Below are 15,480 nucleotides of genomic sequence, written 5' to 3' on the forward strand. Positions count from 1 at the left end.
TCAGGTTGGGCTGTATAAAATATTTAATGATGGTCAGTGTCAGTGTTGGGCAGTAATGTATTACTTTTTACTGTAATAGTATTACTTCACCCAGTAATGAGTAGTGTCAGGGATTAGAATTTCCAAAACAGTAATTTGATTACAGTTACTAATCCAAGTAACTCTGACTGCCAGATTGTCAGCTACTAGCCAAAAAGCTAAACAAAGAAAAAGAAAACTCTGATACAGAGTAACTTAAGTGATTACTTTTTTATTAAAAATTATATCAAGAAATAAGTAAAGTAATATTATTACTTTTTAAAGGAGTAATAAGTAAAAAGTAATTTACTACACTTCCTGAGTAACTTGCCCAGCACTGCTGAGTGTATTAGCTGCACCCCCAGTTTGGAGAAGCAGAGAGGAGGAAATGCAAAGTACTGCTGTGAATGTGGGCAGCAACAAAAGGTATTTTATCCAAAAAACAACCCCATCAGTTTAAATGTACACTAGATTTAGAATACTTTCAATATTTTACTTTGGTGTCAGACAGCCGTTTCTGACAGAAAACCTTAGTTATATAGGCCAAACATCACTCTCTTCAGCTACATTATCTTTTATTGTTGACCCCATCCGCAGCAGTTCATTGCTTAACTTCCTTGCTCGTGCCCCTCTCTGCTTCTCCAAACTGAGGGCACGCTGACCACCATCTACTATAGCTAAAGCTCTGACTATTGACAAGTGCCTCATACAGCTCCACTCTATCCCTTTAAATAATGTGCTGTAAAAAAATATGTCTCAGATTACCACTTTTATTTCACTCGCTTAATTGCGCCTATAAAACATTTGACTTAAACCTGGGTATAAAGAGTGTAAAATAAAATGGTTCATTCAGGGCCATGCAGAGGAGCAGCTGCACCTGTGATTTGCTGTAATCTCCTTTTAATTGTGATGAAGTTGCAGCAAGAGACAGAGAGGGAGAGAACAAGATCAATTAAGACCTCTTTGTCCGTCGGCTGACTCCTGCATGGACCTCCTCATTCATTCCCCGCCTGGTGTACGGATGCTTTAATTGAGTTTTGCTGCACTGACTTCTCCAGCCTGCTGAATGGGAGAGCGGCTGACAAGCAGCATGCAAAGAGGATATTTTGGTTTGTGAGGCGAGTGTGTGTGTGTGTGCAGGGTACTTTGGCATCGCTCCTGCTGAGATTCACCTGCACCCCTGTCACAATGAGGCAGTGTAGGGCACACACACACATAGCGCACAACACAGGAAGGAGTAGATAAACACACTCAAGGTGAGCACAGAAATGAAAGCATGTATGACATGCTTGTAGCAATGGCGCGCCACTGAGACATGGTAAATATTCATAAAGCCAGAGGGGACTATTAGCATTTAAGGGGAGAAAATCCTGCAATTAACATATGTGTACGTGCAACCTAGTGTTAAAGTCACTGCCAACTTAAATGGACATCTGAGATCAGTCAAATATTGTGTGTGTGTGTGTGCATGCACTGCAGGGCTGTTTGCATTTATATGTATTATGCTGATGGCCTGATGGGAAAAACACATGTGCTTAATAGAGCACTTGTGATTCTTAGTTACATTACTGATGATAGAGACTATTAGGGAGTCAACTGAAGTAGGCAGTCTGCCTGCATTGTTAGCTTGGAAGTTTGTTTGTTCGTGTCTATGCGGACCTTTTCCACTTTATATGTTAATTTGTGAAATTGTTTACCAGCCAATGTGTATCTAAACACTCGTGAGACTGAGTGCGTCTGTGCAGCGCTGTGTGTGTGTGAGTGTGTGTGTGTGTGTATGTTTGTCTGGAGTCCTTTTCCATCTCTGCTGGTTGACAGAGTGTGTCAGAGCTGCCTGGGAAATGATGTTTCCACCTGTGACATCTCACAAAGACAGAGAAGGACACAGTCGAGTTCTCGCTCGTTCCCTCTCTCCGTCTCACTCGCTGTCCACTTCTGTCTCCTCTCACCTTAATGAGAATTGACACATATCCTCCACTCTGTCAGCTTCATCCAGATTGAGGGCCAAAGCCTTTGGGTTATGTCAGGGTTGTGACAGTGCTTCTAGTGGTAGCCAGGAGGTGAATTAAGGAATATGAAATTATTTATGCTAAACCAATGTAAATTTTCTAGAAATTGATGGTGACACTTTATTTGATGAGATCTCCATAAGACTGTTGTTACACTGTCATAACCATGTCATAACACCTGTCATGGACATGAAGGAGTCTTTAGAAATGTTTATGACTGTTGTCATTAAAAGTCATTCGGTCAGTGATGTCATTGTTAATGCAAAGCAAAGTTAATGCAAAGTTAACATTGTTTGAGATATCTTTATATTTGTTATTGTTATAACTTGACATTATAAAACTTGATGGAACGGCTTTATGTAACATTACAAGACGCTGTTGTATTTGGCTGGTCTTGACACTGGCCTTCATTGGACCATTAGAAGTGTGTCATGAATATTTTCTGTGATTTCAAGTAAAGTGGTACATTGTGGACTTGTCATAAAGATGTCATGAAGTTTTATTACAGTGTGTCATGAATAATATCTCAGACTTTAACTAGAGTGATACCATTTGGACTTGTAATAAAGATGTCATTAAACATTATTACCTGAAGGACAGCCAGCAGTTAGCTAGTTTACTTGGTGCTAATGTAGGCTAATTGCTGTAGCTGGTGTTAGCTAATTAGCTCGTTAAGTTAGCTGCCTAATTTGACTTAGGGTGCCAGGAGCCAAACCCAGTGAGACAATCACCTTGGTACTGTATTCCCTGTCATCAAACTAGCCACCGTCGGTCTCGGAGGCTGACCATGTTCCCTGAGATATCCAGAATCAGAGACAACACTCGTATATATTCATAAAGACATGGTTATTACAGTGTAATGACTGTCTTACGCACATCCATTTAAATAAAGTGTTTGTCAGTTTGACTAATTAGGTGATAGGATCTGACGATTTAAGATTAGTGGGGGGAAAGGCTCTTTGACACTGAGGAAGGAGTGTGACAAGCTTGGAATAGGATGCATCCAACTGCTCGTGCCTCCTTTCCTCCTACAAGTAGTAAAATTTATTTCAGGTGGTGTGCAGGGCAGCTATGATAACAGCGGTTGGTATGGTAATAGCGCCACAGGCCAGCCGCTAGTACTTAGTTCCTGGCTCTCAGTGATGTTGCGTAACGCTTCCTAAACTTCAGACTGATGAGCATACTGCGGACAACCCCCGGCTTTTTTCTGCACTTCAGTGCCAACTCAGAATATACTACACTCTCACCTCCTGTCCTCGCATAAGTTAGAAGACTGTGTTCACCACTCAGGAAGATACGGTGCTGCTGGAGCTAAAAGACAAGGTGTGCTCATGGCAGAAACAGATCTGGCTCAATTAGCATTGGGAGGGGGAGCTGTGGGGGCTGGAGACGCCCCTCCTGGCCAGAGTAAAACTCGGTGGAATTAACATTTTACCTTTTGAATTCATTTTAAAAATAACTTTAAATATTCCCTCTGGACATGTTTTAACATTTATATATGATGTTCTACTTTGAATAATAATTCGCCTCTGATATTGTTATAAAATCTTTGACAATTACATCTACTTCTTCTCCTTCATTAAGAATCCAGAATGATCATCTGTAAGTATAAGAACTACTTGACAACAGGTTTTTCCTACTTCACTTTAAAGTCCATTCACACCTCAGAGCAAACAGTTATGTGACCATAGTGAACATGTTTCTGAGGCCAACAAATATGAAGGAAGGAATTTTGGAAATCTATCTTTTTTCAATACATTTTGACTTTACAATGGGGAGTTATTGGAAATCTTTGGATCAGACAGAAAGTCTTTTCACCCAGTGACGTTCACAGATGTAGTAGCTAAATCAGTACATGTAAATTTATTTTCTTCAGCAAATATCTTATAGTTACAACAAGACTGAGCTAGCAAAGCAGTTTAGTGTTTGTATGTGTGCTATTTATACAGTTTGGGAAATCCCATTATATCTGTAAAGCATTAATGTTAGCTAAAGTTGGCTGTCTGGCTCAACAGGAGCTAAAAATCATCTCTGTTGCTACGCTGTTGGTCTACTTTTGGAGTGGTAAAGTGGGTTTCTTTACAGGGAAGTTGTAATGGTGTAACTAATTGTTTTCCAGTTATTAGTCAGACCCCATGTGTTTCCAGAGAAACAGATATAACACTAGTAAAAAAGTGTTTTATTTTGAGAGCGAATTGCCTCCCAAAAAGTACATTTTTATTATATCTTTAATTTTGTCGGACACCTGTTGTACAGTTGCATTATTACACTCAAGGCTGAGCTTTAACATCATTATCAGCGCAACAGTGATGCAGTCAGGACCAAGGCACCACTTGTGTAATATTACTTCATTTCTTCACTTTAAATAGTCCAACTGAAAAATAGGCTATATGGAAAAATAGGAGCTGAGCTGAGCAAGTTTAAATATCTTCAGTTGATAATATTGCTCATTCTGCTGTGATGTTATTTTCATGCAAATTTCAGATTTAACTACAGAAAACATACAACATATGTAAGTTGTTATTTTAAAATTTAATAAGCGCCTGCACATAAGCGGTAGCGGATGTGTATGCATTCAGGGCAGCCTCCTTTAAGCAGTTAAATGAGCAGAAAAACACTGTGGGTTCACAGAATAAAACAGCACAAGGAAGCAGAATGTTTCTGTTGTTAGGAGGAGGCACATTCTGAGTCTCTCAAAGAGCTTCATCTTCAAAGTCAAGTTGCTTTGCTTCAGCACTTTGTTTGAAAGGAGTTCACACTCCTCATGGTGCTATAAACTTCTCCTGAGCACAGGACTTGTGCGTTGTCTCGTTTAGATGTTACATTGTGAGGAAAGCCTGCAAATACTTCAAAAACCTGCTATTTTTGCTTCTGAAAGACAAAGTTGGAGGCACGTCGGTGACGATTAGATCAACTACCAAGGGGGCATTGTTATGAAGGGGAAATATTCAGACAGGCGTGGGTGCTGGAGCAGTTAAGTGTTACAATCTTTAGAACGTAAGCTTAATGCAGCTGGAAGGAAAGCTGATTTGAGCAACTCTTTATCAATATTATATTTTGTTTTCTTCATTTTCAACTGTTTGTAAAAGACAATAAGTTTATTATGGGCACACCAACCATACAAGAAGGAAAATACATGGATAGGGATCTCAGTTAGAGAGAACAAACACACCCTACAACTGCATTTCATCAACTTTGGGATGAAAACCAGGTGGAAACGAGACACATTCCTTCTGCATCCCAGATGAATCTGCCTGTATCAGGAGCTGCCATGATCTTACACTAATTTCTGTTTCTGACACCGTTCTGGCACATTCCTTCCTATGAGAAAAACCTTTTATCTTCTTATTTATCCAGATTATTCTGCAAAGCCAGAGCTCGTTATCTGTTCTACTGTAAATCATTTGGACGCGGCCCTTCCTGTTTGGCTTTGGATTCAAACTGATGAAGGAGGGGGCAGATGCCGCAGAGGGAATTAATGTGATGGGTCAGGACCCAATGCTTCGAATGAACTTAGCGCGGATATGCAAAGTAATAATTTACAACCTTTATTTATCCAGTGAAACCTGACGGAAGACACATGCTGGTTTCAATCACCTCCCTGACTCACGTTCACACACCCTTTGACCCATGGGCTTCTACATCTGGCTGGATTTAAACGCATCTCCCACCTGCTCTCAGGATTTGAGCCAACTTTTATTCACACGTCAGTTTCACCAATAAGTGAAAAACTGTGTGAGCAAACAGTCTAAAACTCAGACTCAGAGAAGCTGGAGAAATCTTTGCACGTGAGGGGAAAAGCCAAAAACCAGCAGTGAATGCCCATGGCCATTGGCTCCTCTGGTGTCACCGCATTAAAAACCCTCATGATATTATTACATGGGCTCCAACACTCTGGAACCATTATCTCTAAACACAGTTTGTTGCTGCATCTAGAAATGCAAGTTAAGACTAAGACTAAGACTAAGTGAAAGCATCCAGAAATGTTGCTGACTTATGTGGGGGAGTCTGCATTGCAGATGTTTTTGAAAATCATGGATGTTGTGTCCTGTGGGCCAAAGAGGAAAAGGACTGTCCAGATCGTTACCATCATAAAGTTCAAAAGCCAGCATCTGATGGTATGGGAGTGTGTTCATGTCCATAGCATCATGGGTAAATGTCAAATCTGTGAAGGCCCCATTAATGCAGAAAGGTACACACATATGCGACCATCCAGACAACATCTTTTTCAGGGATATCCCTACTTATTTCAGCAAGACAATACCAAGACACATTCTGCACATGTCCCAGCAGCATGGCTTGGCTCAGACTGACCTGCCTGCAGTCCACACCTGTCTCCCATTGAAAATATATGGTGGATTATTAAGTGCAAAATACTAAAATTTAGCAACTGAAGTAACATATTAAGCAAAAACAGTAAAGAATTTGCTTTCAAAACTTCAACAGTTAGTGTCCTCAGTTGGGACAGGGTTTCCCACTGTGTTCCATCACCTTTTCTTTTAAAACACTCAGTAAGCATTTGGGAACTGTTTTGGGCACTAATAAGGTTTATCTGTAGGAACAGTATATAGCTTGTCTTTGTACTGTATTGAACTGAATATAGGTTGGAAAGTGAAAATAATTGCATTATGTTATTGCAGTGTTTGTTTTTTACACAGTGTCCCATTTTTTTTGAATTGGGGTTTGAATTATAACACTAATAAAACAGTGTCTAATACAGTAGAAACAAATAAAAGCTAGGATATCACTATAAGAATATTAACAGAGATCTAAAGCATGGGTTTGTAATATTTATAGCCTGTTTTATGTTCATTTCAGGCCCGTAAAGCTGATGTAATACAACTGTTCAGAACAACAGACAGCTCTAAGTGCCTGCAAGAGAAAGCAACACAGGCGTCGCACGTCTTCACAGAGTAAAAGGTGAACAGACAGGAGGTCTACATGCACACATTCACAGAACACACATCCATTAGATATTGGCTGGGGATGTCGAGGGAAAAAAATAAAGTAGGTCAATTTATGTGTCTTGTGTGAGATGGGATTTCTGCCTCCAAAACAACCATTCATCTTGCGGGCCTACACGTTAACACACTAACCTGCTGAGGAGAGGAGCGAAACACAGGGGGAGTGTTACAGAGGAAGGGATGACACTGCACCTTTAAAAATTTGGTCAAATTTATTTTTCAGTGACACTAAACTAAATTGCATTATTTCCCATGGTTATACTCTCATTAGATTTTATGTGAATGTAATTAGGGACACATTACAACAGAAGTGTGATGTGAACTGAAGGGAAACCACATATCTGCTTTTTTACCCATTTAAAAAAATATGTGAACCAAATCTATCAAGTACAGGGGAAAAATAAGGGTAGAGGAATATTTTCTCTCTAGGTGACTGTAAAACAATACATTATAATCTCTAATGCAGTTGCTGTAGTCCCAAGTTACCCTCTAATAAAGTCTAATATGGTGAAAAAAACATACTACTTCTATTGTTTTTCTAGTTTGTTATGACTTATCAGTGTACTGTAAAATAAAGTGTGACCAAAAATTCCACAGGAGGGAAAATGAGGAAGGGAAAAGAGAGGTGAGAAGATTGTAACATAACAGGGAGGTCCTTTTAATATCATTTTATTTACATTAGTCATTATTTACCTTGTAATAACCACTTCCAGATGCTAAAATGACCTTTTGATTACCCCTACATTAATAGAGTGAAATAAGCCAAGATGAAATTAATTTTACAAGCAACTGCCTTGTTATTGCGTGAGTGAACAAAGTCACATACAGAGGAATTAAATTAAAAAGAGCAATAATAAAAGAGAGGAGGAAGAGGAAATCTGAGTTTGTTAAATCCAGCGGGTGAAAAAAGGACAAGAAAAGATAGAGTCTGAATGACAATGATTTTACAAGCCGACCAGCCACTTTTGTGCTTTGTGTATGCGCTGTAGGTGCATGGCTATGGCCTTGGCAAGTCGCTCCCCCCCACCCCCCACCCCCCACCCGCCGTGAGGAGGGAAGGCTGAATAATACTGGAGGCCAGAGGTGAGACTTTCACAGCTCTGCACAATACATATTCAATACGTACAGGGCCCTGGCTGCACTGTTGCTAGAGCTTAATTAAAAAGTAACAGTTCCAATACATTGGAGTCAGGCTGACCCACATCCCCTGCTGGCTCAGTATGCCTGTTAACGTTGTGAGTGTGTGTGTATATGTGTGTGTCGGAAGATGTTGGGGGCACTTGAAAAGGAAAATGAGAAACAGTTAAAGTCAGTAAGAAAGAGGATACACACACTTGGTGCATTTAAGCAGCTGTTAGCATTTGAGTAAAAGAGAACGTGTGCCTGGTGTGTGTGTGTGTGTGTGTGTGACGTTTAGGACATGAATTATTCACAATAACCCTAGGCAGTGGTATATAGCACACTTCTGCCTCGTGTGTGCACGTCATGCACGTGTATGTGCGTGTGTAACTGGAGAGTGTGCGAGGAAGTCTTGAGTGCGGTGCAGCCATATGCCGTGGACCTAATCCACTATGACAAACCTCTGACATCACATGAACAACTGGCGTGCTGAGCAAATCTATTCATTCATAATAAATGAGAGAGAGAGAGAGAGAGCTAGAGAGTGTGTGTAGAGTAGAGAGTCTCCAGGGAAAAAAGAAGTAAAAATACTAAAAAAAAAAAAGAAATAAATAAACCCAGCACCTCTATTCTTGGCAGCCAGCATTTCACCTTCACCAGCATGCCATTATACATGTGACCTCAACCAGCCAATCAGAAGAAAGAATAACAATCCCTATAAAATAACAAAATGACTCACTATGAATGGAACAAAAAAAACGGAGTGTTAGGAACAACCTACATTTAGTGAAAAAGCAGTCCCTGACTTTGAGAGCAGAATGAAGACATGATTAGATGTCTTGTCTTTGCATTTCCTGTACCTGAACGCTGCAATCATACCAGAAATGCCATCAGTAATTTCAGAAAGAATGATTGTACATGTAAGGACGGGTAGCTATAAACTCCTATGCTAAAAGGCAGCCAGGAAAAACAATAAAAAAAGAGACAAAGCGTTTTCTAAAAGGCACACATGATTTGCACCCAGGGTGGAATAGCCAGCGTGGCTATTACCATCAGGTGTGTATAGTCTGTTATGGCATAGACAAGCACTCAGGTGTCGGCCAACAATGCCACTTGCACCAAGGTGTAAATGGCCACATTAGCTATTTATATTCACATGGCTAAGAAAAACCATGACCTTTTCCTAAACCTAACCAAGATTTATTTTGTAAACCTGACCAACCTGCGACTGAAAACTGAAAATAACATTCAATAATGTAAATAATAAGTCAACTAAGTCTAACAGTGAAGTTAACACTGACTTATAATCCTACACAACTCGGCTTTAGTGAAAAGCAGTCCCTGACTTTGCCATTCAGAGGAAAATGAGGACATGATTGCATCTTTATATGTGCTGTACCTGAACACTGCAATCATACATAAATGCCAGGAGTAATTTCAGAGAGAGTGATTATACATGTAAGGATGAATAGCTGTCTCAGGCTTAAAGGCACCAGGAAACAAATAAAAAGATAGACCATAAAGAGACTGTAAACACATTCTAAAAAAGGAAGATGCTACTTGCATACAGAATGGAATAGCCAGTGTGGCAGTTTGCATCCGGGCGTAGCCTAGCATGGCAGAGACAAGCACCTGGGTGTCCAACAATGCTATTTGTACCTGCCATGCAAGTGTAAATAGTCAATGAGGCTATTTAACTGCATAATAAGCTAAAGGTAAAAGTGAAATTACAGGGACTGTTCACCCCAAAATCAAAAATAAAAAAGTAGTTCCAACCAGGAGACTCACAACAAGATCTATGGATTTTCTTGCAGAACTGGGTCGTGATTTCTGCAAACAGACACTGCTGTTGAGTTTTTCACATGTATTTTGGGGCTGAATGCCATATAGGCTGAGTGCTGTATAGTTCCATTATATTTGAGTGAAGGCATTCATCTCTATGGCTGTACAGGTGAGATGAAAAATATTTAGTTTTGATTTTGGGGTGAACTGTCCCTTCAAAACTGACCTATAATTTTACACAAACCTTAAATTTTTGTTGCCTAGGAGGAGATTTGAATTGCATCGTGCCAAGAGAGAGTGTTATGCTCAACCTAGGGGGTCGTGTGGGAATAGCCTAATGGCTGCTGTGAGCCTATTCTCACCTGGGTGCAAATAGACACTACGGTTTATAAAATCAGCACAGAGCTGTTTTGCCCTGGTCTGTAAGGGTTGCTCTGCTTAAACTGTCAAGTCCCTAAAGAGACCCAGTTCTCTGAGAAAGTTGGTGAGTCCTGGCTTCATATTTGATTATGTGGATGCTTCAGTTAGGTGGAGTGAGGCCCTGAAATCCCAAGGGTGTTTGGGGTTAGAGAGGTACTGTACGAGTCCCTGGGAGTTTTTTTTTATTACTTACAGTCTGACTGCTGGGGTCATCCATTATTAAACACACACACATATAAACACACCCACATGGTCTTACACAACTGCATATTTACCCACATTTTTGGAATCTAAAGTAGTCTTGATGCAAAATTCCATTCATTTTCCATTTTAGGATATGAAAATGTTATTTCCTGGTTTATTAAGGCAAATAATCTTGTTGACTTGACAAAGGAAAGCCATTACACTATGTAATAAATGGGGGAAATAACTTGCAATAACTCAAAATGGATTCATGTTAATGTAAAATCACATATTTGCATATGTGACCAGCAGTTCCAAGCTCTGACTGGCCTTCATAATCCAATCATTTTTCAAGTTGTTTTTAAGACATTTTAAGGCCTAAAATTCCAATGACTAAATTTTAGACTTTTGTAGAACCTGCAGAAACCCTTTAAATCAAGACAACTGCTTCTCTGGTTTTCTGGATCAGACTCACCACTCAGAAATAATGACAAACAGGAACCCTCACACACAAACACAGACAGTAACCTAACCTACACCTCCTCCGCACATTGTAACTGAAAATACAAAAAAAAACAACATCCTGCCTCTTTCCACACAGCGCCTGTCTGAAGTCCTTCAAGTTATAAATAATTCAGCCCACTCCACCGCAAAGCAAGAACAACCCACTGCTCACCATTCATTTTGACTGGGCAGCTCGTGGATCCAGGGCACCGGGTTCTCTCCCACGAAGCCCATGTCATCGTGGGAACTGGAGGATGATTGGTCGGAGAGGTGGGCAGGAAGCAGGGGCGGCCTATCGTCTTCGATCATCACGATGTCGTCCTGCGGCATGTTCACAGTTGGAGAGAGCTGGTAGTTGCCTGAAAGAGAAAAGGGGAAAGAAAGAGATTAGAAGGCATCACTGATTACATATTTTAATAAGAGTTTATTCACAATTTTATAACACAATATGGCATGAATACTGAGGGTTTTTTTAAGCATCCAATTAGTGGTGTCTGATAACAAGTGTGGGGAAAATAAGATGGAGAAAATTTGTCTGCATGCTGAGGCAAAGTCAGACATGTCTGTGTAAACACAATAATTTTATCTTACTTTGGTAATTACCAAGATAATACTGTATACAGAGATAACTTTGGCCGAGATAATTGCACTTGATTTTCACATCAGGACATGCCTGAAGGACACCAACGTTTCTCAATAAAAAAAGGGTAAATAACAATGCTTATCAAGTACAACTTTGCAATGCCGCATGCATACAAAGATGTTGCATGGCAAAACAATACCTGCTAAATGGTAGCAGGCTCCAGATGCTTATAAAAATACACAAAAATGGATGTCACGGACACGAATGACAGGATGAAGTAACCATCAAGGCTCACAAAACGGAACACAAAATAATATTATGTCTTGAATCCAGAATCTCGTCTCTTAAAGGGGTATTATTTAATGTGGGCTTGTATGAGGTACTTATTGGTAGTCAGTGTATTACCTACAGTAGATGGTTGTCAGCACGCCTCCAGTTTAGAGAAGCAGAGTGAAGTACCAGCACTGACTCTAAGCAATGTACCGCTGTGGACAGGGTCAGCAACAGAAGGTATTTTACCACTTAAAAAAATCTATATCATTTTAAGCGTACATCGTATTTTGACTATTATTACTACTTTACCTTTCTGTCAGACAGCCTTTTCTGATGGGAAACAGCAGTTACACACCAATTATTGCTCACTCCAAACCAACCAAACTCCAAAGGCGAAATCAGTGATTTTACCATGCAGGAAACAGGAGCTGCTGGTCTACTGCTGCCTCGATCTGTTAGTTTATTTGTGCTATTGTGTGACTTCTGTGTTTTAAAAGGACAGTTCAGACTCACCAAAGTCACACAATAATACAAACAAACAACAGATTGTAGCAGTGGCAGATGAGCAACTCCTGTGTCGTGCAAGGTTAAATTACTGATTTCACAAATGGATTTTGGTTGGTTTGGAGTGAGTGATATTTGACCTCATCAGAAGCAACCTTTTGTTGCTGACCCTGTCTACAGTATATTGCTTAACTTCAGTCCTGTTACTCCTCTCTAAACTGGGGGCTTGTCCACTGGTCTCTACTGTCACTAATACACTGACTATTAATAAGTACCTCGTAGAAACCCACATTAAATAACTTGAACCATCCCTTTAATGGCACAGTCAAAAAGTTATAGACCAGAGTATTCTTATCCATTCTCCTTCACTCTTCTCCAAGGACAAATATGAGCAGGAGAAGAGCTCCCCTGATCTGTATTCTGTCCTGTCTGACCCTCCCTGCTGAGGGCTTCTTTGAATCGCTCCTTTGCTGCTCCTCAGGAGTCAAAGTCAATGGGGAATGTGCTGCCGCAGCCGGCACTCAGCACCAAGGGCTGGAGAGGGGTTGTTCAACGCCATGAGAGGTGGCGTTACAACACAGAGGTGCGAGACTCACTCTGCAAATTGATCAGCGCATGATTTAAATCAAACTAAAGAGAAATTAAAGTCAGGATAAGTGATGAGATCAGGCTTTAACCACACACCTGTTTACTATTAGACAAAAGTTTACAGAAATGCAGGACTTCCTGCTCTTTTGCTTTTGTTTCCATTATTGGAGAGCCGTTTTGAAAATCTAATAGCTTAGGAACAATTGTGTGTAATCGCTAACAGCAGACAACAATATTTACCCTGGCAAGATCCCAACATGAATCGGAGAGGCATTTGATTTCACTGGGGCCTGGCGAATGATAAATGCATATTGTGGAAGTAAATCTGAGCACCAATCAACGCGGCAATGAGGTGTAGAGTTTAGTTTAGGTATTTGCGGAGAAAAAAAAAACTCAAAGGAAAAACAAAGATACAAAACAGCTGTGTGGGGGAGGACAGAAACCCAGGTGGGCTTAGAAAGGTCCTGCTCCATGAAAAAGCACTGAAGTCCAACAACAAACAGAAAATCCAGCAGATATATGTGTGTTTACTAGGTTATTTTTCTTACGTGTCAGGAGTCTTATCAGTGGCATGTGACAAAGAGGATTTATTATACCATATGTGAATATATGTTGCAAACTGAAGGCTTCAAATGCTGTTTTACCATGGATACACTGAATAACATCACCAAGATATTACTTTACTTTGCAATTACCAGATTTTTTTTTAGCTCACAAGACTGATGTTTATTTTTCATCCCTATAAAACAAAAATTTAATTCAGGACAGGACAAGTTGCTTTATACCATGACTGAAAACTTTCCAAAAACACCTGCCTCTGCCCTTACACATCTGTTAATTGATTCTTTTGGAAAGCTCATCCCTTTGTCTATGGACTGCTCATCTGAACCTGTTACGATGGCTGCCAACACTGCACAGGTGAAATGAAGGCCATTCCTCACTTGGGCAGCTTGACAGAGAACCATGGGTAATTGAATTCAGCCCGTACTGTAAATCAGCAGGCCTGCAGTAATGACAGTGAGAAACTCCAGGAAGTCACTTAGACTAAGTTAGACCTATCACTTTCCTAGCAGGCAGACCAAGTAGTTGGGAGTTAAATTAAAACTGTGTATCAATACTCATCATTTATCTTAAATTGGGTTCTTTACATAATTATTTGTGATATTCACTTTTGTTGCATGAAAAAGGAAACAACCTAACAATAATAATAATAATAACATAGAACAATTCCAGTTTGACCTCCAATTTATTCACTGCAATTATGCGACCTAAACAAGAGGTTATTTTCATGCCTCAACTGATATTATTAGTTTTTTTCTTTAGTTTGTGAAATCTGCATATGGAAAAAGGGACATTGACTGCTGCAGCCTATTACTATTTGCATAAGTTTGCACAAGTTTCAATACTGTGTACACGACTTGCAGGATCTATCCATATTCTGTGAACTATAGTTGCTCCTTATTCTCTGTTTTCAATAGTTTGTCCTTGAACAACTCCTCTAAGTCAGTTCTTAAACACTCTTCCTTTTTAAAATTACTTCCCTCCTCTGTCGTCAGTGTCTCTGCTGCTTTACAGTCAGTTTAGTAAAACTGCGGCAGTGTCAATAAGAGATGCCCTGCGGTTGTGTGTCCACAGGGCCCATCTTTATACCAGCCTTTACTTTCCCTTAGCTGCTTGGTAGAGTTACCTCTTGGTTGCATCAGCAACACTGAGAATTTCACTACAGTAGTCACCTGCAAAAGACGTACAGTATATTGGTAAAATAATGGGGAGCGCTGTTCCTTCGGAAGAAGCTTTGTTAAAGGTTTGGTGTGTGTTTCAAGTACATTACAGATAGACGTAACATTTTGCATTCACAATATGCACTCTTAAAGACAACGCATAACTCATGATCACCTTATATTCACTCATGTCAGCAGAGCACTTTTGCTAACAGAGGACACAGTTTTAATTAGAAACTCGGCAAGCTTCCCTCTCCTGGCTTTGTGAAATATTTCCAGTCGGGACCTCTTGACACAAGTGGCCAGCTCCGCAGATGAAGAGTTGTTAAAGTCATTCCACTATCCTCTTTGCTAAGTAGCTAAAGGACACACATACTCACACAATAGGTGGCCAGTGGACAAGTATAGCCGGGGCCACGCCGATGATTTGAAAGGTGAAAATAATTAGAGAGGCTGCAGCACTTGCTTTTCCGCAGCTGTCAGCATAATAAGCATAGAGGGAAATCACCCACCCACCCACCTCCGATACTTGTTATAGCATGAGGCAAGTTAAAATGACTGTACAGCTAAACTGGGACAATAAAGCAGATAAAGCAGACTTGAAAAGACCAAAAGAGAATGACTCACAGGAACAGTGTGTTTACGTGTTAAATGGATGTTTGGTTCAGATAAGTTGACTGAGAAAGTTAAAAAGCCAAAGATAGAGCGGGGAAACAGGCAATCTGGAGAGGAAGGAGACTTTTCAGCACCTTCAGTGGTGTTTTTGGCACAATGACACGCAGATGGAGCTGCTCACTCACTGTTATAACACT

At 40.2% G+C, this 15,480-nt stretch overlaps 1 protein-coding gene across 2 annotated transcripts in view; it reads right to left on the reverse strand.

The window, feature by feature from the left end:
- The window catches only part of LOC146307270 (partitioning defective 3 homolog), a 474,057-nt gene that overhangs the window by 169,525 nt on the left and 289,052 nt on the right, over positions 1 to 15,480 (reverse strand). For both annotated transcript variants that reach the window (XM_084746851.1, XM_084746850.1), the window contains exon 16: positions 11,172 to 11,358. In XM_084746851.1, the coding sequence (XP_084602977.1) occupies positions 11,172 to 11,358 (187 nt within the window). The remainder of the gene's footprint in view (positions 1 to 11,171; positions 11,359 to 15,480) is intronic.

This window comes from Lutjanus erythropterus, chromosome 21 (assembly GCF_056507025.1).
Source record: "Lutjanus erythropterus isolate fLutEry1 chromosome 21, fLutEry1.hap2, whole genome shotgun sequence".
Lineage (NCBI taxonomy): Eukaryota > Metazoa > Chordata > Actinopteri > Lutjaniformes > Lutjanidae > Lutjanus > Lutjanus erythropterus.